Raw genomic sequence first — 21,660 nt, forward strand, 5'->3', positions numbered from 1 at the left:
CACATCATTGTTACTGACCCAAAGACTCAGTTTACAGCAAAGAATTGTGGCCAAAGGCCAGTGCTTACAAGACCCACGGGCCTCCTCCTATCCCCCACGCCCAGACGCGGTTGGACTTCCAGAACCGCGAAAGAGCCCACTGTACACTGGTTCCACTGCCAGTTGTGAGATTCAGGCGCTGTCCTGGATGTACCACCGCATATGCTGTTCCTCCTCCAGCCAGGAGAATGGGTCCAGAACCAAGGGAAGCACCAGCCCCCAACCACACACTTGCAGCATTTTTGCTTCTCATCTCCAATACTTTGGGCTCTGGATAAGAGGTTTTAGATCCCTAAAGAAGAATGCTGGGACTTCCCTGGCGGTCCAGTGGTTAAGACTCTGCGCTCCCAATGCAGGCGGCGTGGGTTCGATCCCTGGTCAGGGAACTAAGATCCCGCATGCCGCACTGCGCAGCCAAAAAAAAAAAAAAGAAGAAGAAGAAGAAGAAGAAGAAGAAGAAGAAGAAGAAGAAGAAGAAGAAGAAGAATGCTTCCCCAAAGGGGAGACACCAGTGCATCTGCTGAACTGGAAGCTGAGACTGTCACCTGGCCATGCGGGGCTCCTCACACCACTCAGGCCAACTGACATGAAAGGGCGTTGGCTGGGATGAATGATGCTGATTATCCAGGGGAGAAGGTGTTACCCCTACATGGGGTGGAGGATGGGAACTATATCTCAGACCTAGTGAATTCACCACGCAACCTATTCATATTGCCAAATACAGGGATCAAAGTGGGGGGGGGGTGGGGTAATAGGTAGGATGACCAAGGGCTCAGATCCCTCAAGAATGAGAGTTTGGATCACTCCACCATGGGTTGGTTCTTAGCTGAGGGCCCTGTGGTGGATTAAAATGGCCACAGATTTCATACTGCAATTCCACAGAAAAGTAGTCTATTTCTCCTCCACTAGGCTGAGCCTATGATTGTTTTGACCAATAGCATGCAGCAGAAGTGATGCTGTGTGAGTTCTAGAGCCTCGGCCTCAAGAACTCTCTGCCTTACTTATTGGAACATCCCTTCCTGGAAGTCAGCCGGCTTGTACCTGAGTCCACCATGCTGTGAGGATGCTCAAGCAGCCATGTGGAGAAAGACAGGCACTGAGGCACCAGACGTGTGGGTGGAACCTTCCTGAACCTCCCAGCCCAGCCCAGTCACCAGCTAAGCAAAGGCAAGTGAGTAATCACAACTGATGCCATGTGGAGTAGAAGAACCATCCGGGGGGAAGGTAGGGGGGCCCGCCCAAATGCCTGACCCACAGAATGGGGAGAAAAAAATGGTGGTTGTTTTAAGCCACTACATTTGCGGGTATTTTGTTAGGTAACAAAAGGTAACTGAAGCATCTCTCCTTCACACTGGGGGGCTGAACTCTCCAGAGAAATCCTCTTCACAAATCATCTTCCCTCCAGGCTCTAACCATTCAACTTTCTATACTTTTGATAAGGGTAAAAGCTTCAAAAGCCATATACAGTTTTCAGATAAATCCTTGAAAATTTGCACCTGATCTGGCATCTCACTTTGAAACATGATATTGAGTATATCTTGGTGCTTCAAACACATTAAAATTCTGTTAGGGACTTCCCTGGTGGTCCAGTGGTAAAGAATCCGCCTTCCAATGCAGGGGACGTGGGTTCGATCCCTGGTCGGGGAGCTAAGATCCCACATGCCTCGGAGCAACTAAGCCCACGCGCCACAAGCGCCCCAATGAGAGAGCTCACGTGCTGCAAACTACAGAGCCCATGCGCCACAACTAGAGAGAGAAAACCCTCATGCCACACCTAGAGAGAAGTACGAGCGCCACAACGAAAGATCCCACATGCCTCAACGGAGATCCCGCGTGCCACAACTAAGACCCAACACAGCCAAATAAATAAATAAATTTTTTTTAATTAAAAAAAATCTGTTAGTATGTAGTTATATATCCTTATGTATTATAGACAAGCTAATTTACCTTTTCATCCCCGTACCTTTCTACTACCACTCTTTTTTTTTTAACATCTTTATTGGAGTATAATTGCTTTACAATGTTGTGTTAGTTTCTGCTGTATAACAAAGTGAATCAGCTATACGTATACATATATCCCCATATCTCCTCCCTCTTGCGTCTCCCTCCCACCCTCCCTATCCCACCCCTCTAGGTGGTCACAAAGCACGGAGCTGATCTCCCTGTGCTATGCGGCTGCTTCCCACTAGCTATCTATTTCACATTTGGTATCTACTACCACTCTTTTATCATGCGTGCTGGTGGTGGTGGTGGTGACTTTATGATTTTACATGGGGGTGACAAAACCCCAGGAGAGATGAGTATCTCCCAGAGGTGGATGCGGTGGCTGAGAATCTGGGTCTCCACTTTGGGGGAAGGGGCAGGAATGTGTCCCTTTGTGTGGGGAATGGTCACACTGTGTGTCACACAGGAGCATGTGGCTGCAGCTCCGGCGTCTCTACCGGAATGCGCTGGGACATGGGGCGTTTCCCATAGCGGCAGGCAGGGCCCTGGCCTTGTCACATCCAGGCCTCCTTCTCTGGCCCTGTAGAGTTTCTGCAGACTTCCCAACAGCCGAGAGTAAATGCCTCTCTGCTTAAACCAGCCAGCCTGGATTCAGGTGTCTGCCACAAAGACCCCAGGTTACTCTGTGGGTGACATTATTATTCCAGGCTTACAGTTAAAGGCACCCAGTCCCACTGTCCTCGTGGGAGCCAGACTTGAGAAGGGGGTCTGTCCGCTTGGTGGCTCAGCCGTGCCCCTGGAGAGGGGGCCTGACATTCTGATAGGAAGGACTTTCGGGTGCCGGGGAGATAAGCAGAGCAGCGCAGAGTGCCAGCCTCTGGGTCACTGAGGACGGCCTCCCAGCGTTGGGGAGGGATGCACTTCTGGAGGCCACGCCAACGGCTCTGAGCTGCCCGGTCCCGGGCCCACCCATCTTAAAGGCCACCGCTGCTGACTGGCTCCCGACTCCGTGTTGGGGCTTTTACAGCCCAGGGGTGACCCCCAGGGCACAGCAGCAGCAGCTGGCCCGGCCCCCTGTCCTCGTGCCACCCGGTCCCTGAGTCCCGCCCCCTCCTTGCCGAGTTGCCGAGGCTCAGGACAGCCTCGTGTTCCACTGGGCCACGCTCCCTGGCTCCTGCTCCAAGATGTCCCAGAAATCTGTGGCTCAGGCCACTTCTGCTGAATGGAAACCACCCCTATCGCCAACAAGGGTGCAGTGTCCCGGCCACCTGCCCGCCTTCCGCAGGCGCCAGCCCAGGACACCCAGCTGGGCCCGGCTGAGCGCGGGGACAGAGCTACACTGAATGGCGCGATTGTCCTCTGCACCCAGAGCCCCGGGAGGCTCCTGAAGGAGCAGAGGCACCTCGTCTGCGCATGGCTGATCATTTCACGAGCACACGGAGCCCTTGGTGTGAGCAAGGTGTCCTCAAGGGATGTGATGGGACTGCAGAGCTCAGGCCCGGGAGCAATGCTCAGTGGAGAGAGGGGTGCACTGGGGTCCCGGCTCCTCTGCCCGGGAGGGCGGCTGCTGCCTCCGCAGACCCCGAGCCCCGCTTCCCGCAGCTCCCGAGAGAAAAGTCAGGGAAGGCACACGTCAGGGTGGGCGCCCTGCCCGCAGCATATGGAAGACGCTCCAGGTCAGAGACCTCGCTCACCCCTGACCCGTGGGACCCGCTGACTCGTGTGACCTTCCTGATCCCGCAGCTCCCGAGAGAAAAGTCAGGGAAGACACACATCAGGGTGGGCGCCCTGCCCGCAGCATATGGAAGACGCTCCAGGTCAGAGACCTCGCTCACCCCTGACCCGTGGGACCCGCTGACTCGTGTGACCTTCCTGATCCCGCAGCTCCCGAGAGAAAAGTCAGGGAAGGCACACATCAGGGTGGGCGCCCTGCCCGCAGCATATGGAAGACGCTCCAGGTCAGAGACCTCGCTCACCCCTGACCCGTGGGACCCGCTGACTCGTGTGACCTTCCTGATCCCGCAGCTCCCGAGAGAAAAGTCAGGGAAGACACACATCAGGGTGGGCGCCCTGCCCGCAGCATATGGAAGACGCTCCAGGTCAGAGACCTCGCTCAGCCCCTGACCCTTGGGACCCGCTGACTCGTGTGACCTTCCTGAGAGTCGGTCTGCTCTTTTAGTAAAACAGAGTGACCCTCCGTGCCAGCCTCACACAACTAAGGATCGCGTTTTCCGTGTTCCACATGGCCTGGCAGGGTGTCTGGTAAACATGTCACCAGGGGAATGGGCAGGGCTGGGCAGAGCCCTTGGTGGTTCCTGGGCCCTGCACCCCTTCCCCGCCCCCACTGCTGCATGGCCGTGACCAGCCATTCAGCAAAGGCTTCCACACGGCTCTAGAAGGAGCTGACGGGAATAGACGCTGCCATCTAGGAGCCCACCGAGCTCAAGGTGGGACCTGTGGGCGTGGTCCCCTCGGCCCCGTTTCCTCTCGTTGTGACCCCAGACACACCCAGCCTGCCCCCCGGGCTTGCTCTTCCCCGTGTCCACGCACGCTCAGGTGTGCAAAAGGCCTCAGCAAGGGAGGCACACCACACCCCAGCCCCATCCTGAAGACCACCGTGTGCCAGATGTTTCTGCTGGAAGTTGGAAGCTGGAGCCAGGGCTCAGCAGGAGAGAGGCCTGGGAGTGGGGTGGGTGCTGGATGCCGAGGACAGGGGAGGGAGAGACAGACACTGGGGTCACGGAGGGGCTGCAGGATACACAGGAGGAAAAGGAGGAGCCTGAGCTGCTGCCAGGAAGACCCTGGAGATGCAGGCCGGTAAGAATTTGAGCGTCGAATGAATGGAGAAAGAAGACGTGATGTACATATATATGCAATGGAATACTACTCAGCCAAAACAAAGAACGAAATGATGCCATTTGCAGCAACATGGATGGACCTGGAGATTATCGTACTAAGTGAAGTAAGTCAGACAAAGACAAATACCATGTGATGTCACTTATATGTGGAATCTAAAATACGACACAAATGAACTTATCTACAAAACAGAAAGAGAATCACAGACATAGAGAACAGCCTTGTGGTTGCCAAGGGGGGAGGTGAGGTGGAGGAGGGAAGGGATTGGGAGTTTGGGATTAGCAGATGGAAACTAGTATATATAGAATGGATAAACAAGGTCCTACTGTAGAGCACAGGGAACTCCTGTGATAAACCATAATGGAAAGAATATGAAAAAGAATATATATATGTATAACTGAGTCACTTTGCTGTACAGCAGAAATTAACACAACATGGTAAATCAACTATACTTCAATAAAATTGGTGGTGGTGTGATGAATTGGGCAATTGGGATTGACATGTATACACTGATGTGTATAAAATTGATGACTAATAAGAACCTGTATAAAAATAAATAAATAAATAAATAAAATAAAATTCTTCAGATCGTAAATCTAAAAAAATAAAAAAGAATCTGAGCCTCCAGTGAGGCGAGGCTGGGTCCATCAGAGCAGACCCGAGCCCGTCGGGCGCACAAGGCCGGCCACACGAGGGCGCCACAGCTCACCTCTGCTCCCTGTTCCTACCCTAATGGAAAACAATTGCTTTTACTCTGCTGCAGAAAAACAGCCCTGTGAAGATGTCAGCTTCCCAGTTAAGCTGTTTGTATGAAATTGTAGTAACCTCATGTTTCTGCGTCGTCCCAAGAAGCTGGAGAGAGAGAGCGCACATGGACCCCACACGTGTATTCACAGGCCCCAGGGCCTCCATGGAGGCTGTTCTGGGGAAGAGAACGGTCAGAAAAGGGTGGCGAAGCAGCACAGGTGGCAGGGGCTCAGGGAAGCAGAAGGGAGGGAACTGGAATCATGCTGGGAGCACCCTAGAGTGGGTGTGCAGGTAAAGGACAGGGGCCTGGCCTGCACACACTGCTGGCCCCACCCCCATCAAGCCTGGGAGGCTGGGGCCATGAATATACCCATTCTCCAGGCAAGGGGACTGAGGCTCCCTGGAAAACACAGTGTCTGAGACAAGGAACAAGACACAGCTCTCAGGATCCAAGTCTGCACCTTTTCCTTAAAGTCAAAGAGGCAGAGTCTCATGCACGCCTATGTGTGTGGTCACAGGAGTGTGCATGGTGTGTGTGTCTGTGCGGCGCACACACCTGTGTGTGATGTGTGTGCACCCACATGTGCTTGGTGGGTGTGCACAGGTGTGAGTGTGTGGTATGTGTGTGAGAGTACAGGGGTTGCATGAGGTCCCCTCTGCATCTCTTACTGCATCACAGACACCAAATATCGCCAACAGCAAGTGCCGGCCAGTCATTTCTGCCACAAACTCCCAGAACGCAGCATGAGGTAAAGAGCCAGCCCCAGCCCCTGGGCTGCACTGGGCAGGACCGAGGAGGGGCTGAAGCCCAGGCCTTCTCTTCACCAGGCTCCTGCATGTGTTAGCACCCTGCAGGTGAGTATCAGCCCCCCTTTTCACAGAGGACTTAGAAAGGAAGACTGTGTCACCCAAGGTCACCCGGCCGGCGAGGCTCTGAAGACCCGCTCCATCCTCCCAGCTGGGAAAATTCCAGCATGGTCCTAACGATCTGTCCCCACCTCCCTGGGTCCCGCCTTGAGGTCAGCACCCTGCGTGCAGCAGGCACCGATGAATGGGAACAGGCGTGAATGAATAGAAACATGTCCCCGCAGAGGCAGAGGTGGTGTGGCCCAGGCTGGGGTCCCAGGGTAGGTCTCTGCGCTCAGAACAGACCCCCACCTTCTTCCCAGCCAGCCCAACCCCTACCTGAGCCCTGCGGGGCTGTGCTGGACAGGATCCACTTCACCAGGCAGCACCGCATCAGTGCCTGGCGGGTGAGCCTCGGCCGCTGCCACTTAACGCCCTCCTTCTTGCTCAGCGGTGTGCGCCCGGGATCCCCCAGGAGACTGCCGTCTGACACCTTCATCACCTCCTGCAGCAGGAACAGGCAGAGTGGCCCTGAGCCCTTGCTCCCCAAGGGGACCGCCAGATCGTCCCCAGGCCAGCCCTGAGGCCGTCCTTCACTCCACCCAGGGTCTTGCCTTTCAGGGATGCATGCCAGGAGCCCGCAGTCCCACTGCTGCCCCCGCCCCTGGTCATCTCCTGCCCGGTTTCTTAGCAGCCCCACTCTCTCTCCAAGAGCCCTTGGTCACTGCGTGGCGAGGCCACCTTGCAGGCACAGACAGTGTCCGCTAGAAAAAGCTGCGCCAGTGATCCAAGCTGGAGGAGTGTGTTGAGAATGACGTTAAAGGCCACCGTGGGGCTCTGTGCACCCTGTGTTCCCACACACACTCCCCACCAGCCACACCAGGCTGCTCTGTGAACACACCCCTTCCACACTGGAGCCCTGCTCATGCTTTAAGATCCCGCTAGCAAGTCACCTCCCCCATGAAGCCCCCCTGGCTTCTAAAGCTGAGGGAGTTGAGTCTGTCCTTACATCGATAGTTCCACAACAGCACGGACTGTGCAGTGGGAATTTGCTGGAAGAACTCCCGATTGAAGGCAGGGTCTATGGGCAGCGTTTCGCCCACTAGGCACCCTGGTCTGTTACGTGATGGGGTCCCTGGAAGGAGGGAGGTGAGGGTCCAGACTTGCTCATCAACACCCCGGACCCTGGCACGGGCCTGGTTGTCAGAGCCAGACAGTCCCTTAGAGACCACAGTCCAAACCCCTCACTGACTAAAGCCCAGAGAGGGCAGCAGATCTGCACAGGGTCACACAGCAAAGTTGGCCTCCTCGCTTCACCCCAGAGCCCTCGATCTTTTTTCACCCTGAGGCAAACCGAGGCCGCATCAAAGGCCCGAGGACCTCCCCAGGAGGGGGCACATGGATGCAACCCACTACCGTACTCTGTGCAACCATCTGAAGAAACAACTCAAACAACTGATGGGGGAGGGACTTCCCTGGTGGTCCAGTGGTTAAGACTTCACCTAATGCAGGGGGTGCAGGTTCAATCCCTGGTCCCCTGGTCGGGGAACTAAGATCCCTCATGCCTCACCGCCAAAAAGCCAAAACATGAAACAGAAGCAGTATTGTAACAAATTCAATAAAGTCTTAAAAAAAATCCCAAAAAACAATACTGACGGGTAGAATCTTGGAGGAGGAGCTGTGGGTGGGAGGTTAAGATGCTGGGCCGTGAGTGTGGCTAGGGAAAGGACAGCCCGGGTCACAGTGGAGGCCCGGAGTGGTGAGATTTGTTTTCCTACATCAATATTTTGAGCGCCCTCACCTGACCTGCCAGTGGCCCACCATCCTCAGTGCCCAGGCTGGCAGCAGGATGGCCCTCTGGGCATCTGTTGAGTCTGGTTTGCTGCCCTTGTGCCATGCCTCCTGCTTGGGGCGGCTGTGCCATAGGTGTGGCTTGGCCCGTTGGGTCGCTGCCACAGGTAGCCCCAGGTTCGTGGTACCTGGGATGCGCGGCCTGAGCTCCAGACGTGGGAGGAAGCAGCGCACCCCCGTGGGTACCAGTTCTGAGTGGGTGGGTTGATTGGCCAGGACAATGGCCAATGGGGTGACGGGTTGGTGATGTCCTTCCAGGGTTGTGGGGTTTCACGTGTGCTACATTTGTACAGTCCTGAAGAGTATATGGGTGTCCGAAATAAATCACAAACAGATGTACATTCGAGCAAGTTCTGCAGATGCAGAGACCCCAGCGCAGCCCCTGCCTCGGTCAGGTTCTCAGGTACAAGGAGCAGAGAGACGGACCCAGGCTGATGGTAACTGGAAAGGAATCAGCAGTGGGGAGCCCAGGCCAGTCCTCCCCGGGAAGGACAGAGAGCCAGGCTGGGAAGACAGACCAGAGCAAAAAGCAGGAGGCTGGATAGCCAGACCTGAGCCACGGTCACCCATGGGACAGCAAGGGCACCTCCGCTGCTGCTGAATAGCACGACCCAGGGGCTAGCACTGCCATCCCAGGGGCACTGGGCCTGGGACCCCCCACTGGCGTGATGGCCCTGCTGCCCCTGGAACCTGGAGGCTGCTGCTGGGGGAGTCTCAGTTGAGGCACTAGTTCCAGGTTCAAGGTCAAGAGCAGAGGGGTCAGATTGTCCCAGCCCAGGTCATATGCCTAATCCCTGGCTGCGAGGAGAGCTGGGAAAGCAAGCTTCTGGCCTTTTAGATTCTTTCATGCCCTCTGTGGAGGCTTTCCTGAACTTGAGGAATAAGAAAAACCCTACAAATATCCCCTAAATTGTGGAGTTTGTGCGAATGCCCAGGTGAGGGGAGGCTGGCGCATTGCCTCCTGCAGGCTCTGGTTAGGAGGGAGAACCCTCCAGGTGCTGAGTTGGCTCATGACCCCATGAGGCCCGTCCACATTTGGGGCTGGGCGGTTGGCCTCCTGGTCAGCGTTTGGTGAAGTGGCCGCCTAGACAGGGCAACATCCAAACCCCTTATCCTGACTTTCAGGACCTTCCCAGCCAGGTCCCAGCTGCCGGTTTTCCCTCCTGTAGTCAACACCCCCGCAAGCCACCTCCCCAAGACACACCCTCGGCGGCACCCGCCACATTCCTCCTCTTCTCCAAGGCTCAGCTTGCCAATGGGGGGGGGGGGTGTTAGTGGTGCCCAGAGCTGCAGTTAGGGTGGGCACTCACCATCCCAATGGGGCAGAAAGAGGGGGTGAGCGGGGTTGGCCAGGGGCCCCAGGGTGCCAGGGATGCTGAGGGAGGCACCCTATACACACGCACACACATGCACGCACATGCATGCACACACACGCACATCCACACACACACGCACATGCACACACACACATCCATACACACACACACGTGCGCACAGGCACTGCCCAGGCTGTCAGAGAGAGAGAGACCTTCTCCATTATTAATGATCTGCTTAAGGAGAGAAATAGCCTCGATGAATAAAGTCTTTCTTTTGGTCCAGGAGGTGGGTAGGGGGAAGACGGGCAGCTGGTGCTTCATTATTTCCTGAACTCTTTGCTGTAGGCTCTGCATATGGGCTTAGGAGAGAAGAGCAGAGGGAGAAACTGAGGTGGCCCTCAGCATCTCAGGCAGGAGCTGTCTGTAGGGACCCCACCCCCCATCTCAGGACGGCGCTGGCGCTGCTGGCAGGGGCCGCCCTGGCAGAGCCTGAGGCTAGTCCTGGGCACTCTGTCTTGCAGCCAGGCCTGAGCTGATGTGGGGAGACCCAGCCGATGGCCCGGGGTTCTGTCCTCCTGGGACGGCTAGGAGGGCCCACAGGGCAGGGCTGAGAGCCCCCCTCATGCATGTCTATTCTGGGCCTTAAGGTCACCTCGTTGTCATGACAATCCCAGGAGGTTGGCAACACCATGCCCATTTTAAAGATGAGGAAACTAAGTCTCAGAGAAGCTTGGGGGCATGCCACGGCCACACTGCACTCATGGCCTCCCGGTTCCAAAGTTCAGGCAGTCTTGGCCACAGGCTGTGCTGCTTAGCTTTCCTGGGCCAGGCCCCTGACAGGCCTTGGAAGATGGGGAGGGGCTCCCAAGCCCCCCAACCATGTCAGAGTAACGGTTTACTAATGTCCCAGGCTAAGGAGTACCTCTCCTGGCGGAGAGGGTTGGACGAGGGTGGAGGAGCCCTGGGCCATGTCCTCCAGCTGGCTGAGGGCCAGGACCCCGCTGTGAGGCCCACAGGCAGGGCCCGGGATGGCCTCCCACTTGAAATGGGTGAGGGGGTCCTGACAGCGAGGAGAGGAAGGGCCCACGGTGGCTGGGCACGAGCAGGGCCACACAAGTGCCAGGAGGGGCCGAGGCCCGAGTACTTGGCCCAGCAGAAGGTGGGGGAGGGAGGAGGCCGGGGAAGGGACCACCGGCTCAACCTCATGACTGGTTGACACTCATCTGTCTGAAGGAGGGTCTGCCGGGGCTGTCAGGGAACGTTAGTGGCCACTCCGGACTCCCTCCTCCTGAATGGGGGCTCTCGGGCATCGAAGGAGGGAGCCCCGCGAGGTGACACCACCTCACTCCCTGAAGCTTCTGTGCAGGGAGGTGACAGAGCTGAGGAGGCCTGGGTTGGCGAGGAGACTGCAACACAAATGAATCCCTGGCCAGCCTGCTTTGAGGCCCCAGGGGCTTCTGCTGCATGTCAGTAAAACCCAGGGCCTTGTGCGGGCCTGCAAACCCCTCAATCAATCCCGCCTGACCCTGTGAGCCCATCTCACCTCCACTGCCCGCCTCATCTGTTCTGCACGTGCCCGCCCGCCCGGCTTGAGCATCTCACAGCTCTGCACCTGTTGCTCCTCCACCACACACCTCTCCCCCCACCTCCACACTCCTCCCCCTCCCCTGCACACTCCTCCCCCTCCCCTGCACACTCCTCCCCCTCCCCCTGCACACTCCTCCCCCTCCCCCTGCACATACCTCCCCCCTCCCCTGCACACTCCTCCCCCCTCCCCCTGCACACTCCTCTCCCTCCCCCTGCACACTCCTCCCCCTCCCCCTGCACACTCCTCCCCCTCCACTGCCCACTCCTCCCCCTCCCCCTGCCCACTCCTCCCCCTCCCCCTGCACACTCCTCCCCCTCCCCTGCACACTCCTCCCCCTCCCCTGCACACTCCTCCCCCCTCCCCTGCACACTCCTCCCCCTCCCCCTGCACACTCCTCCCCCTCCACTGCACACTCCTCCCCCTCCCCTGCACACTCCTCCCCCCTCCCCTGCACACTCCTCCCCCTCCCCCTGCACACTCCTCCCCCTCCCCTGCACACTCCTCCCACCTCCCCTGCACACTCCTCCCCCTCCACTGCACACTCCTCCTCCTCCCCCTGCACACTCCTCCCCTCCCCTCCACACTCCTCCCACCTCCCCTCCACACTCCTCCCCCCTCCCCCTGCACACTCCTCCCCCTCCCCCTGCACACTCCTCCCCCTCCCCCTGCACACTCTTCCCCCTCCCCCTGCACACTCCTCCCCCTCCACTGCCCACTCCTCCCCCTCCCCCTGCCCACTCCTCCCCCTCCCCCTGCACACTCCTCCCCCCTCCCCTGCACACTCCTCCCCCTCCACTGCCCACTCCCCCCCCTCCCCCTGCCCACTCCTCCCCCTCCCCCTGCACACTCCTCCCCCCTCCCCTGCACACTCCTCCCCCTCCACTGCCCACTCCTCCCCCTCCCCCTGCCCACTCCTCCCCCTCCCCCTGCACACTCCTCCCCCTCCCCTGCACACTCCTCCCCCCTCCCCTGCACACTCCTCCCCCTCCCCCTGCACACTCCTCCCCACCTCCCCTGCACACTCCTCCCCCCTCCCCTGCACACTCCTCCTGTACATTCAAGGCTGACTCCTTCTCCCTGTCAGGCCTCAGTCAGACCAGGTGCTGGGAGACCCTTCTCTCTAGGTTGCCATTCATCATCCATATCAACACCTGCTGTGCTTCCCAGCACACTGCTTTTGAACCTACCCTATTTATTTGTTTACCCCGGTGCATTTCCTTCTCTTTCTCCTGGAATGTCAGCTCTGCGAGCTGGCCCTGGCCTGTTGTGTGAGCTGCTCTTCCCCATCACAGAGCCCGACACCCAAGAGACCCTCACGTCCAAAACTCAACAGTAAAACAACAAAGCATCCAGTTAGAAAACGGGCAAAAGACAGGCACAGGCATTTCACCGAGGAAGACATACAGGTGGCAAATAAGCCCATGAAAAGTTGTTCCACATCATTAGCCATCAGGGAAATGCAAATAAAACCATAAGGAGATATCACTCGTACCATGGGAACCGCTAAAATCTCAAAAGGTCACATACTATATGATTCTATTTATACAACATTTTACAATGACATTTTAGAAATGGAACAGATTAGTGGGCCAGGGGTTAAGGATGGGGGGAGACGTGGAAGGGGGGAGGTGGGTGTGGCTATAAAAGGGCAACACGAGGGGTCCTCGTGGTGATGGAACTGTTCTGTGTCGCGACTGTGGTGGTGGAAACACAAATCGACATGTGATAAAAGTGAGCAGCACTACACACACACACACACACACACACACACACACACGAGTGCATGTATTATAAAACTGGGAAAAGGGTACTTAGGGGCTGTTTTACTTTCTTTTATTTTACATCTTTATTGGAGTAGGATTGCTTTACAATGGTGTGTTAGTTTCTGCTGTATAACAAAGTGAATCAGCTATACATACACATATGTCCCCATATCTCCTCCTCTTGCATCTCCCTCCCACCCTCCCTATCCCACCCCTCTAGGTGGTCACAAAGCACCGAGCTGATCTCCCTGTGCTATGCAGCTGCTTCCCACTAGCTATCTATTTTACGTTTGGTAGTGTATATATGTCCATGCCACTCTCTCACTTCGTCCCAGCTTACCCTTCCCCCTCCCCGTGTCCTCAAGTCCATTCTCTACGTCTGCGTCTTTACTCCTGTCCAGCCTTAGGGGCTGTTTTATTTCTTACAACTGCAAGTGAGTCTACAATGATCTCAATAAAGTTCCCATTAAAAAAATACTCTCGTACATACAAAAAAAAGAATACTCAAAAAATCCAAACACACACAAAACCCTCAATAAATACCCTAAAATGCCCCGGTGAAAGCCCCCTAATGCTCTCTCCATAATTTGCCTGAGACCTTCTCCCCTCCTGCTCTTGCCTGATGCATTTTAACAGCGGATGGAGCCATCCCTCCATCCTCCATGGGCCTCAGGGGATGGGCAGAGTTGGGTGGCAGAGACCAGTGAAGCCAGAAGATCTGGGGCCTGAGGTCACACAGCGTCCCCAGCAGTACATCTGGCCATGTAAGCATTGTGGGCCAGGTCCCAGAAATGGCCCTAGGCTGGCCCCGGGGACCTGCAGTCTCCTTGGAGGCTCACAAGGTTCCCTCAGGGCAGGGGCTGCAGGTGGTCGGAGCCATTTCCGCCCACTCACCCCAGACTTGCAGCTCCTGCCCGGCCGGTGGGGTCCAAGGGCAGGTCTCAGCTTCCTTCCAAGTCCCCGGGTCTGTGGGGAGCAGAGGAGGGACAGAAAGGGCACTGCACTGGCGATGCACCTACTTTCCAGCAGGTACTGAGCTGGGTGCTTTATTTAACGCTCACACCAATCTTTCGAGGTTCCGTAGGCCCTCCTGCAAATTGCCCAGCTGAAGCCCAAATCCTGTAATAGGACTTTCTCACACCCTCTCACCAAGCTCACCCCGTTACCCGTGGTGTGTGTCCTCTCTCCGCCAAGGGCAACAAGGGGTCAACCAACTTGTTCACCTTCAGGTGTGTCCTGCTGGGCTTTGGCTGGAGGGGGTGGAGCACCTGGGAGAATCTCGTGCCTGGTACAGGGCATGACGTAGACTCTGGGTGCCCGCAGCATCCCTCTAGCTCCAGCTCTGAGACTCAGCAGCCCACATAGCGGGGGAGGGTGGGAGGAGCTGGAATTTAATGCCGTTGTTTTGTTTTCATGGCGTTGTTATGGTTACCTCAGCGACTGCTACTAGCTCTCCTTTTACGATAATGATTTACAGATTCCCTTTTAAATGAGCTTACTGAAATTTAAAATGTGAGTTAATTTAAAGGAAAAATAAGAAACAATAGCACAGGTTGCGGCAGATAAAACCAAATCGGTGAAGGCAGAGTACAAACAGCTAGGAAATTTGGAGTCTGAGCACGGACTGAGGTGTCCCGTACAGTGACCACTCCCCGCATGTGACTACTGAACATTTGAAATGGGGTTAGTCCAAATTCAGATGTGCCATCAGTGCAAATACACACTGGGTTTCAAATCCTTCTTAGTAGAGTGTAAAATAGCTCATTAATAATTTTTATATTGATTACACGTTGAAATAATATTTACATTGGGTTAAATAAAATATATTATTAAAAATATATTTTTTTTACTTTCTTTAATGTGTCTGCCGGACCATTTAAAATGATACCTGTGCCTTGTAATGCATTTCTATTGGCCAGCACTGTTCTAGATGGTTCTCAGACCTGCCAGTTGGGGGGTGTGGGTTAGCCTCCCGCTGCCAGGGCACACCCTGACCCCAGCTCCTCTTTCCCACCCAAGTCCAGGCTAGTGTCAGTCAGAGTTGTTTCAGAAAGGTGAAACAACCTTTCTGGTGAAAGGTGAAAGGTGAAAGGTCTGGTGGAGTGTGGAAGAGAACTGGGGGACAATGAGGCAAGTGGCTAACTTGGGGGGCTGCCCAAGTTGAGGGGACTACAGTGTGGGGGGTTGAGCCAGGCCCAGGCAGCGGGATGGGTGGTGGAAATATCAGTGTGATGAGTATTTAGGATCTGCTGTAGGTGTAGGTAGTGATGGAAGGGTCAAGGTGACTCCTCAGTAACTGTGACATTGTCACCATGGAGATGGGTACCGGAAGCAGAACAACCCCTCATGCCTCCCAGCTCCCCCTACATGTGGTCCAGATTCTCCACGAGGACACTCCATTCTCAACCATCACCTGAGAGTTTTCACCACCGCATAGAAAGAGGCCAGATCATTTTAAACAAACCACTGGGACCTGGACCGGGACAGCCCACCTTGTGGCTCCTCACCCCCACCAGGCCCCCAGAAAAGCCAGCAGTCCACAGGGCGGCTGTCCCTGCCCACTGCCCCATGCCCAGCGTGCACAGCTCCGTCCTGTGGAAGCCCATCTGTCAGGCCGTCAGGGGCACTCCAAGGCCAGACCATTGCGCAGCTGGCTCAGTTTCTGTGGTTCTCGCCCGCTGGGCTCCAGAGAACCCCCAAAGAGCATCTCAGGGAAGGCGCGGCAGAGGTGACCTGTGGGCACGCGGCAGTCTTTGGGGCGAGAACATCCAGGCTCCCTTCCTCAGAGGCAATGTTATTGAGTCAATGCATATGCAAAAGGCACAGCTAACTTCTCCCAAATGTTTACAGGCATTTATGCATGAGACACAGCATGAAGAGTTTCATAAGAGCCACCAGGACCCACTGGATGCTGGTTCAGAAGACACACTTAGCTGAGGAGGGGGAATTTCAAGCTGGTTGACGTTATTTCAGTCAGTACAGTGGGAAGAGGTCTGTGGTCAGCCAGACAAGGACTTGAATCCTGGACCCTCACCTCCTGGCTGGGCCACGTTGGACAGAGTACTTGACCACCCTGATCCTCAGTTTGCTCATCTGTAAAATGGGGATAATAACAGGGCTTCACGGGACTATGGAGAAGGTTAAACGAGGTGACATGTACAACCCCCCCAAGCAGGAGTGATTAGCACTATTCTTCACCCTTCTGATGCTCAGTGCAAGGGGCAGGGCCAAGCCCAGGGCCCAGTGACATCAGCGGGGACACCCAACTCCCTCTGCTCAGCTGGCTGCACATCAGAATCACCTGGGAGACTTCCTCACCTCTGCCCACCCGGGGGCTGCATTATTGATTCAGTGGGGTCTGTGCTGCTCTATTTTTATAAAGCTCCTCAGCCAATCTGAAAGTGCAGCTAAGGTTTAGAGGGCTTATCCCACCGGATAGGAAATTCTGGGCCTTGTCTGTGGGAGGAAGGAGTCTGGGGTTCGCAATCTCCCTCCTTCCCGGGGTGGGAGGATGGGGCTGGGGCTGCCTCGAGGCCAGAGCCTGGGCCAGCGGGGACGTGCAGCCCTGCCGAGCTGTGGGGCTGCCTGGCGCCCTGACCCCGTCCATGGGTGCTCCTGCAGGCAAGCTCACTGAGCGCCCACTCATCTTTGCTTGCTCTATCTCCATCACTTGGGACAGATGGCAGGAAGTGGCAGTGGGCGTTGTGTCGTGCGGGCCCCGAGGATTTGGGATAGGGAGGCTTTGGGGAGCCTCGATTCTCCTCCCACCCCTGAGCACCAACAGATACGGGCCAGGCGGCCTGCCTCCTGAGAGGGGAGCTGAGATTGTCATGAGTCCCTGCAGAACACAGGCACGCACACACACACACACACACACACACACACGCCTGGGTGCCGCCCCTCCCAGAGCACTGGAGCAGGGGAGGGGAGGACTGGGTCGGTCCTGCCCTGCCTCTGATGCTGCCACCTCGGCCAGGACACTAGCTCTTCACCTGTCTCTTGCTGCCCAGGCAACGAGGGCTTCTCATCAACCCAGCGGTGGACTCAGAGCTACCCACTGACAACACTCTCCCGCTGGCGAGCCCTTCCCAGGCTCTACTCAGTAATCCAAAACTGATAACACTGACACTCCCACCATCTACGGAGCTCTCGCAACGCGCCAGGGGCTGTGCTAAGCGGGTTGGTGTAGGATCTTATTTATCTAGGAGGTCGATGATATTTCCTCCAGGAAAACGAGGAGACCATGGAACAGAGGAGCTAAATAACTTGTCTGAGGACACACAGCTTGGGCATGAGGGGGCTGGGACTGAGCCCAGATCTGCTGATGCAGAGCTGGGCTAACAGCTGGCGAGGTGCAGCTGTGTTATCTCCGCAGCCACCTTCGCTCCTGGCCGGGCTCGTCAATTACAAATAGCGGGGGGTGGGCCTTGTGACAGGTCAGGAGGCATATGTGTGGGGCGGGGCGATCTGCATCACAGCATCTTGGAGCTTTTGGTGGTGGCCCCCCTCACCTCTACACCCAGCCGCCACTGCTCAGCACAGGGCCCGACCTCAAGTGGGGGCCTGGCAGAGGCTATGAGCGCATCTGAGGCTCAGATGGGGAGACTGAGGCCCAGGGAGGGGATGGACCCCACCCGAGCTCACAGAGTCACTTGGGCAGAGTTGGGGCTAGAATTTGGCTCTCTGGGCTCACTGCCCAGAGTGCCCATCTTGACAGAGGATTTCTTTTTGGCCTCACCCCACAGCATGCGGGATCTTAGTTCCCCAGCCAGGGATTGAACCCATGCCCCCTGCAATGGAAGCGTGGAGTCTTAACCACTGGACCACCAGGGAAGTCCCAAGAGAGGATCTTAAAACAGGGCCAGGCATAGCACCAGCAGCGGGGACTCGGATTTATCCCTTGCCTGCCCCAGAGGCATGTGCTGGAAGCAGGGGAGGACAGGGGGCGGCCGCAGAGCTGGAGATGAGGCCGGCAAAGGCCAGCAGCTGCTCTGCCTAGCTGAGCACGGCACAGGCGCGGGCCAGCCTGATGGAGGGGAGGGCTGGGCAGAGACTTCAGGCAACAGATCAGAGCGGGGAGGTTGGGCCAACCGGGAGACGGGACAGGCCCCTCTCAGCTGTCCTGCTCAGCTCAGCTCTGCAACCCCCCTCCAACTCTGGTGCCAGCAGGTCCCCTTGGTTCTCTCCCTGTCACATGGCCGCTCTGTGGCGCTCTAGGATGTGGGCTGATCACAGCTGACAGATGCACCTGTTCCAGGGAAACATCAGTCAGCTGGGGATGGGGAGATGGGGAGGGCAACACAGTGACTCACTCCACACTGAGCCCTCCTTTCTGCTCTGTCTCCTTCCGGCCCGGGGCTGGAGGACCAGCAAAGGAAGACTTGCCAAGTTCTTTCCCTTCTCCTTTCTTTGCCTTGGAAACCAAGGCTGCCCCTCTTTCTCACAGAGGCCACCTTCAGGGCTCTGCAGCTGCTCGTGGGCATCACCAGAGATGCCTTGGGGTGGGGTGGGGTGGGAGAGTAGATGGGCCCCAAGCCAGCCCGAGGTGGCAAAGCAGCTCCCTCTCTTGCAGAAGATTTTGATGAGAAAAGGGCTCCTGATTTCAAAACACTGGGGTCCTTTCCTTTGCAGCTCTGGATCTGCAGCCCAGACAAGGGGCTGTGGCTGGCTCAAGGTCACATGGCTAACCAGGAGACGTGGCCAGGGGCGGGATCTGACTTATGTGCACTCTCTAAAGGATTCGGAGGGTGCAACAGGCCACAACTCCATGGAGCCAGCCCCCCACTAGGATGGGGCACCTCCTCAGCTGCCTGGTCACAGGCACGCCCCTCTCTCCCTATAGCCTTCTCCCATGACCTCCCCATCCATCCCCCCAAGCCCTAGGCAACTGAGCTTTAGAGCAAGACAGAGCAGGGTTCAAATCCCAGCTGTAACACTTTATAGCTTGCAGTCATGGGTGGGCCTCAGTTTCCTCATCTGTAAAGGGAGTGCAATACCAAGAGCGACCTCGGGGCTGCCTGGGGGTCCAGGGAAATAATGCAGGTGCAGAGCCTGCTGGAAAGACCATGGAGGGAGGAGTGGCCACCTCAGGGCTCCTGCCCTTCAGCCTTGACCTTGTCCCAGGCTCCACCTAGAGAACAGTCAGAGCCACCTCACTCCCCATTACAGTTCAGGGCTTTGATTACTTTGGAAATAGGGGAGAAGATTAGGGCCCACCTCCCACAAATGCCCTGCAAGAAGGCAGGAACCTGGGCAGGTAGCGGGTCCCGATGGACATGCCGGGTCATGAAGACATCACTCCCTGAAGACCCAGGAGCAGAGCCTGCAGTTCTCTTTGCTCCTTTCTCCTAAGAGTTCACGGAGCTCAAGTCCTAGTGCTGGGCTGGATGAGCCCCGCCCCCCCGTCCCCACCGCACTGGAGCCTCGTGTCTGTGAAAGGGGAAGTGGCAGTGCCTGCCCTCCCAGGACACTGTGAGGATCCACAAATGACAGTGACAGGCACTGAGGGTGGATGAGTCAGGCAACTCCCAGCCTGTGCTCTGAACCGTAGTCCCTGTTGCCACTAGAGGGGAAGGTGATTTTCACAATCCTCCTGCTGACCTTGGTGAGGGACCCAATGGTGGCTTCCCTCAGACCACTGTCCCTGCCTGGCCCAGCACCAGAAGGTGTGGGACCCACTCCAGCCTCTGGCCAGCCCAGCTGCAGGAGGGCCCCCAGCAGGCACCGCAAGATCCGCTGGGGCCCGGCTGTGAGGGAAGGCGGAGGCCAGTGTGGGGTCACAATGGCCAAGGGAAGGGGCAGATGCACCAGCGGGACTTGAGCAACTCACTCCACCCATCCGGCAGGGACAGGGAGTGGCCTCCTGGCAGGTAGGGCCGGCAGAGGAAAGGCAAGAGAAGGAGGACTGTCCCATGCCTGGTGGGCAGAGTGGGCTGCGTGCACACCTGCGTGCAGCCTGACTCTGTAGAAACCCCCACCTCTGTGTGCACGCAGGTTGTGCAGCACAGGCAGCTGTGGGCACAGTCGCAGGGCATGGCTGTGCATTGCATGTTCATACTGACAACCCTGGATGCATGTGACCTGTGCCAGCTATGGCACGTGTGTGCAGTGAGTATGGCATGTGAGCGTGCATGCAACAAGGCGCTAAGTTTCTCTACTTCTGCCCTGTCTGCCTGAAGGTTGTAGGAGAGACTTAAGGTGCCTGGAGAGAAAATACCTTTTCAACATGCCCTGTCGCCGGCCTCGAAGGGTTTCCTGTCAGCACTTCTGCCAATCCTCCTGGCACCCCCGAGCAATGGAGCAGACAGAGCAGGGGTGGCCTGGGGCTCTGGGGTAGTGTGGCCTGGAATCAGCAGCCACAAGCTCACTCTGGGCTGCTTGTCTTCATGGGTGACAGAGAGGCAGGAATCCATCTCTCCGGGGGGTGGGATGGAGTTGGGGGAGACTGCCAGATGCCAGCCCAGTATCCATTCTTCCTTACCCACAAAACCCTGATTTTAGTTGAGATTTATTTTTGCCCTTCTTTCTACTTCCTGCTGCTTGTATGTGCTGGCTGGAGCTCCAGCAGCCATTTTGGACCTTAAGGTAACCTCAAGAATGGAAGCCAGTGAGACAGATGGAGCCTAGTCCCTGCTGACCGTAGGGCTTCCGTGCCAGCCTTCTATTGCCTCCCTCCGGACTTCTGCATGAGAGAGAAATGCAAGCAACCTTGCTCAAACCACTGTCATTTGGGCTGTTCTGTTACGAGCAGCCAATCTAATCCTGGTGTTTCTTCTTCCCTCCAAAGCAAGACTGTCCCAAACATGTGGGGAGCTGGCAAGGCATCAGGACAGATTTTCTGAGTGTTAACTATTCTGGGGGTTAGCTTATTTCCCTTTCCCTCTTTATTCTTCATTTAATTATCCTTCATCCTTCCCAACACCTCGCTACCATCTCTTGAACTTTGTTCCAGGCATTTTCCCTGCACTCTCTGTCTCCAACCTCCCAAGAGCCCCACAGAGTAGGAACTAATCACATTCGTCCTTGTCAGGGGTCTCCTAGCCCTTTAGGAAGTGGATATTCATTAATTACTTGGATAATTAAACGATGCACTCACTGACCAGCCTTCAAGCGTAAGACACCCCCTCCCAGCACTCAGCCTTCCCCCAACGCAAAAGGCCAAGGGCCCAGGCTCAGGGTCAGCACTCTGGCACCTGTCCCAGGGACTTAACTGAACCGGGTGGTTGACCCCAAGCTCCTCCTCCGTCCAGCTTCTGCTCCACAAATACCCAAAGCTCCTGCCGTCCAAAGCGGGCCCCAGGAGTCTAGCCTCCCAGCCAGGACACACCAACACTTACTTTCCCAAAAGCGACCCTACAGGAGACAGCGGGGGCTGGGGTCAAAGGAGGAGGCACAGCAAGGATCCCGGGTCCAGGGCAACCCCCAGAAGCTCCCGCTCCCCACCCGCGCCGGCGCCTACCTTGGCCCGCTGCATCCTGGGCACCGGAGGAGACTGTTGCCGGCTTCCCCACTGCGCAGCCGAGGAGAACAGGACTGCCGGGCCGGTCTGGCAGCTGCCTCATGTTTGCTGGGACCCAGACGTAATTGTTACCGGCGGCTCCGCGCCCGCCCCCTATCCACCCGCCCTCCGGGCGCGCTTCTACCCTAAGCTCCGCCCCTTCTGCTCTGTCTCCTCCCCCGCTCAACCTCCCCCCGTGTGTGTCTCTCCCTC

At 56.7% G+C, this 21,660-nt stretch overlaps 1 protein-coding gene across 2 annotated transcripts in view; it reads right to left on the bottom strand.

The window, feature by feature from the left end:
• KCNIP3 (potassium voltage-gated channel interacting protein 3) overlaps positions 1 to 21,534 on the bottom strand; it is an 88,263-nt gene extending 66,729 nt beyond the window's left edge. For both annotated transcript variants that reach the window (XM_059893435.1, XM_059893433.1), the window contains exons 1-2: positions 21,409 to 21,534; positions 6,772 to 6,937 (exon numbers count right to left, since the gene is read on the bottom strand). In XM_059893435.1, the coding sequence (XP_059749418.1) occupies positions 6,772 to 6,937; positions 21,409 to 21,423 (181 nt within the window). In that variant the 5' untranslated portion in view covers positions 21,424 to 21,534. The remainder of the gene's footprint in view (positions 1 to 6,771; positions 6,938 to 21,408) is intronic.
• Positions 21,535 to 21,660: the final 126 nt, after the last annotated feature.

This window comes from Balaenoptera ricei, chromosome 13 (assembly GCF_028023285.1).
Source record: "Balaenoptera ricei isolate mBalRic1 chromosome 13, mBalRic1.hap2, whole genome shotgun sequence".
Taxonomy (NCBI): Eukaryota; Metazoa; Chordata; class Mammalia; order Artiodactyla; family Balaenopteridae; genus Balaenoptera; species Balaenoptera ricei.